Source organism: Ceratina calcarata, unplaced genomic scaffold (assembly GCF_001652005.2).
Source record: "Ceratina calcarata isolate Rehan_Ccalc_2016 unplaced genomic scaffold, ASM165200v1 scaffold354, whole genome shotgun sequence".
NCBI lineage: Eukaryota > Metazoa > Arthropoda > Insecta > Hymenoptera > Apidae > Ceratina > Ceratina calcarata.
Genome location: NW_017158368.1, coordinates 30,372 through 35,195, shown reverse-complemented (window position 1 = coordinate 35,195; position 4,824 = coordinate 30,372). Strand labels below are relative to the sequence as shown.

General features: G+C 50.6%; 2 protein-coding genes across 2 annotated transcripts in view; both read right to left on the bottom strand.

Annotated features, from left to right (window-relative positions):
- Positions 1–748: 748 nt before the first annotated feature.
- On the bottom strand, positions 749–2,059 carry LOC108625453 (MOXD1 homolog 2-like; the record flags this gene model as incomplete). Its single annotated transcript, XM_018025504.2, has 2 exons — positions 1,938–2,059; positions 749–1,213 (listed from the first exon to the last, which is right to left on the bottom strand). Coding segments are annotated over exons 1-2 (587 nt in total), but the record flags the coding sequence as incomplete, so codon positions are not given.
- Positions 2,060–2,102: 43 nt separating this feature from the next.
- Positions 2,103–4,824, bottom strand: part of LOC108625452 (MOXD1 homolog 2-like) — a gene marked incomplete at its 5' end in the record, with an annotated part of 12,653 nt that continues 9,931 nt past the window's right edge. Inside the window, 3 exons of the mRNA XM_026813980.1 lie at positions 2,103–3,092; positions 3,818–4,011; positions 4,308–4,751. Of these exons, the coding sequence (XP_026669781.1) occupies positions 2,624–3,092; positions 3,818–4,011; positions 4,308–4,751 (1,107 nt within the window). The remainder of the gene's footprint in view (positions 3,093–3,817; positions 4,012–4,307; positions 4,752–4,824) is intronic.

The following is a 4,824-nucleotide window of genomic DNA, read 5'->3' as shown; positions in this document are numbered from 1 at the left end:
TAAAGTGTGGGGCCTGTGATGGTCTAGGCACAGGCATGGCCAACTCAGTCCCTACTCTAACAGCTATCCCCACCTCGCTCAGTAGTCGCAGTAACGCGGACTACGATACGCTCATACGACTCAACGCATCCCCACTTGTGCTCCCGGTCAGGGCCGTACCGCGTACGGGGCCCAGCATGCCCAAACGCCTTTAACTAAATTTGTTGAAATGCAGTACATATTTAAATGGGTGTGAATTATAATAATAACAACATTCAGCTGGACCAGTTTGTATACTCTGTGCAGGAGAGATCGCGAAAAGGGAGGTCGGCCCTTGAATGAGGACAAAGTATATCCCGATCCTGTTGAAGATCGTTCACCCCAGGATGGACTCGTTCGAGTAAAATATATTTGGCAATCTAGACCGTACGTTCCACGTGAAACAGCGTAGCCGTGAAAAATATCTGTCTCTCTCCCAGCCGCTCGTCCCCGCGGCGTCGGCTCATTATTACAGCGTATGAAAAATTGTGCAACGATCTCGAAACTGGGACGCATGGTCGCCGATGCACGCGGAAACGAACCACTCGGGTCCTCACTCAACGACCAATCAACGACAATAGTTATTTAGCCTAAGTGACGCGTCAGAGGGTATACGCGCACCGGCACGTACTCACCTCCTCCCCCGATCCAGCGCGATCCACAACAGGATGAAACGGTCGTCCTAGATTGGTTACTTCGTGATCGATCGGCTCGGGTAGCCAGCGTTCACCTGAACCGGACGCCGGACACCGCCGCGAGTACTGCGGCCAGGATCAGTACCAGCGGTGCTGATTTCGTCGAGGAACTTCCAGTCGGACCGTCGCTACTGCGTGACACTTTGCTGCGGACCAGCTGTCCGCGTTCAACCGCGTTCGTCTCGTCGCTGTCCGGATCCATGGGCGCACCGATGTCCTCGTCTTCGCTGAGCCTCGACACCTTGTTTCTGAATGATTTCTTCAGGCAAGGTGGGCTCACTTCTTCGTACGGCCTGAGGATCCTCGGGTAGTGGACTTCTAGGTCGTCCGTGTCTGGCAGGGCTCCTTTGCTCGTCCAACAAAGCGGCTTGAAGGTGCCTTCTCTGGTTGCTTGTTGGAAGCTTTGGAAGCTGGACTCCCAGTCGACGCTCAGTAAACGATTCTCCAGTGACATGCCCCGCAGTTCTGCTGGGTCCTGGATCTTCACTGGCCCGGGACCTCTGCAATGAGAAAAGGACATTTTTCTAGGTTCCTTAACTATAATTCTTCAAAGTTATTCAGCTCTAAAAGGTGCCTTTTAGCACAATTATCATTTTTGTCGATTTATAAAAAAGCAGCAATCGTTCAGTATTATTAATTATAATAGTCCTCGACCTATTAAAATAGGTACGTTGACCTGAGGGTCGTCGTAACCATTTGACAGCGACGTCACGCGAAGATGACAATGATCTCTACCGGAGTGACTCTAACGAGCCAATTAGGAACGACCTGCCGATATTAGTACTAGTAATAACAGCAATTTAGCTACGTCCACTGAATACACTCTTGGCACACAGGTGTGTGTCTAGCCAAACAGGATGAGTTGTTGCATTAAAGTTCGTGACACGTCGCAGGAAGCGTCTTCGTGACACACGTAACGTTACGTAATACGATGAACGATGATGCGTCTGGCGCGATGCGACCGAGGAAGGGACCTATGGCTAACGACAGGTCGTGCGGTCGTGACGCACGGGACATCGCCCGTCCCTAATTGCCAATTTAAAGTAATCAGAGTAAAAGGAGCGAACGTCTGCCTCCGCCGCTTTGTGACCCGTCGCGATCATTAACCGTCCCGGTATCAACCGTCCCGTGTACGTAAATTAATAACGGCCTTTGAAACCGAAAAAAAAAAAAGAACATATCACACCGAAACAGACATATATGTATATGTACGTATTTACTCACTGCATGAGTAGTTCGATCCCCAGGCTGTGTAGCACTGTCGGCACCGACGGCAGCGAGTAGCAGAGCGACATCTCGATCCGTGGGTAATAGAGCGCTGACACTAGGCATGTCTCCTCTTTCATCGTTAGTCCACCCAGCGTGATTGCTTGTCTGGATTTTATATTTAAATGGGTGTGAATTATAATAATAACAACATTCAGCTGGACCAGTTTGTATACTCTGTGCAGGAGAGATCGCGAAAAGGGAGGTCGGCCCTTGAATGAGGACAAAGTATATCCCGATCCTGTTGAAGATCGTTCACCCCAGGATGGACTCGTTCGAGTAAAATATATTTGGCAATCTAGACCGTACGTTCCACGTGAAACAGCGTAGCCGTGAAAAATATCTGTCTCTCTCCCAGCCGCTCGTCCCCGCGGCGTCGGCTCATTATTACAGCGTATGAAAAATTGTGCAACGATCTCGAAACTGGGACGCATGGTCGCCGATGCACGCGGAAACGAACCACTCGGGTCCTCACTCAACGACCAATCAACGACAATAGTTATTTAGCCTAAGTGACGCGTCAGAGGGTATACGCGCACCGGCACGTACTCACCTCCTCCCCCGATCCAGCGCGATCCACAACAGGATGAAACGGTCGTCCTAGATTGGTTACTTCGTGATCGATCGGCTCGGGTAGCCAGCGTTCACCTGAACCGGACGCCGGACACCGCCGCGAGTACTGCGGCCAGGATCAGTACCAGCGGTGCTGATTTCGTCGAGGAACTTCCAGTCGGACCGTCGCTACTGCGTGACACTTTGCTGCGGACCAGCTGTCCGCGTTCAACCGCGTTCGTCTCGTCGCTGTCCGGATCCATGGGCGCACCGATGTCCTCGTCTTCGCTGAGCCTCGACACCTTGTTTCTGAATGATTTCTTCAGGCAAGGTGGGCTCACTTCTTCGTACGGCCTGAGGATCCTCGGGTAGTGGACTTCTAGGTCGTCCGTGTCTGGCAGGGCTCCTTTGCTCGTCCAACAAAGCGGCTTGAAGGTGCCTTCTCTGGTTGCTTGTTGGAAGCTTTGGAAGCTGGACTCCCAGTCGACGCTCAGTAAACGATTCTCCAGTGACATGCCCCGCAGTTCTGCTGGGTCCTGGATCTTCACTGGCCCGGGACCTCTGCAATGAGAAAAGGACATTTTTCTAGGTTCCTTAACTATAATTCTTCAAAGTTATTCAGCTCTAAAAGGTGCCTTTTAGCACAATTATCATTTTTGTCGATTTATAAAAAAAGGAACAATCGTTTAGTATTAATTATAATAACAGTTCTCGACCTATTAAAATAGGTACGTTGACCTGAGGGTCGTCGTAACCATTTGACAGCGACGTCACGCGAAGATGACAATGATCTCTACCGGAGTGACTCTAACGAGCCAATTAGGAACGACCTGCCGATATTAGTACTAGTAATAACAGCAATTTAGCTACGTCCACTGAATACACTCTTGGCACACAGGTGTGTGTCTAGCCAAACAGGATGAGTTGTTGCATTAAAGTTCGTGACACGTCGCAGGAAGCGTCTTCGTGACACACGTAACGTTACGTAATACGATGAACGATGATGCGTCTGGCGCGATGCGACCGAGGAAGGGACCTATGGCTAACGACAGGTCGTGCGGTCGTGACGCACGGGACATCGCCCGTCCCTAATTGCCAATTTAAAGTAATCAGAGTAAAAGGAGCGAACGTCTGCCTCCGCCGCTTTGTGACCCGTCGCGATCATTAACCGTCCCGGTATCAACCGTCCCGTGTACGTAAATTAATAACGGCCTTTGAAACCGAAAAAAAAAAAAGAACATATCACACCGAAACAGACATATATGTATATGTACGTATTTACTCACTGCATGAGTAGTTCGATCCCCAGGCTGTGTAGCACTGTCGGCACCGACGGCAGCGAGTAGCAGAGCGACATCTCGATCCGTGGGTAATAGAGCGCTGACACTAGGCATGTCTCCTCTTTCATCGTTAGTCCACCCAGCGTGATTGCTTGTCTGGATTTAGACGAATAGGTGCACTCCGCCACCAAATGGTCACCCTGGAACAAAAACGGACAACAGCACAGTTATTAACCTGTTCACAATTTTAAACTATCATTAGGATAGGTTGGGTGATTAAAGGCCTAGTCGAATTGTGTTAGTATTTTTATTCCTTATTGTGTATCGTTTCAAGTTGGACATGGACACGTGAGAGGTCCTCGATCGGACCAATTTCGATTCATGGTATCATCGTTTAAATCAGAATAAAAGGATTGCGGTCCCGATGCATTCCATTGTGGAGAGACAGAGGTGTGCGTCGGAAACGGGGGAGGGAACGGTCAGGGTTGATACGTACCGGATAGAGCCTGACGGGCTTTTGCAGCTTCCGATACTCCTGATAGGTGGGGTCGTAATTGGTGTCGGACGCGATGGGTGGCAGCTCCTCGCCGGACCTTATCTGACGCAATCGGACCTTCCTGCCCAGCTGATGGGTATGCATGATGACGGCGAATATGTTGATGCCGCTGTTCGGCACGGTGCGTCCCGTGCACTCCGAGATGCAGTGTCCTTCGGACACGACCTCCGGCTGACGCGGGGGGATGATGTGACGCCAGTTAGGGTCGATCCCGACGCTGAGGACGCCGGCGTCGTGGGTACGCAACCGGTCCGTGTAATGCAGACGCAGCCCGGAACTGTCGCTGTCTATCTGAGGGTTCGCGTAGTGGGTCTCAAGCATGTAGTACCGTGGACCCGCGTGCGGGTCCAAAGCGTAACCCGCCTCCGGTGGATAATTGAAACCCTGGAAATTAATTGAAGAAACGTTAGGTCAATCAGAAATATTTATCATTACTATTATTATTATTGCTGTTGCT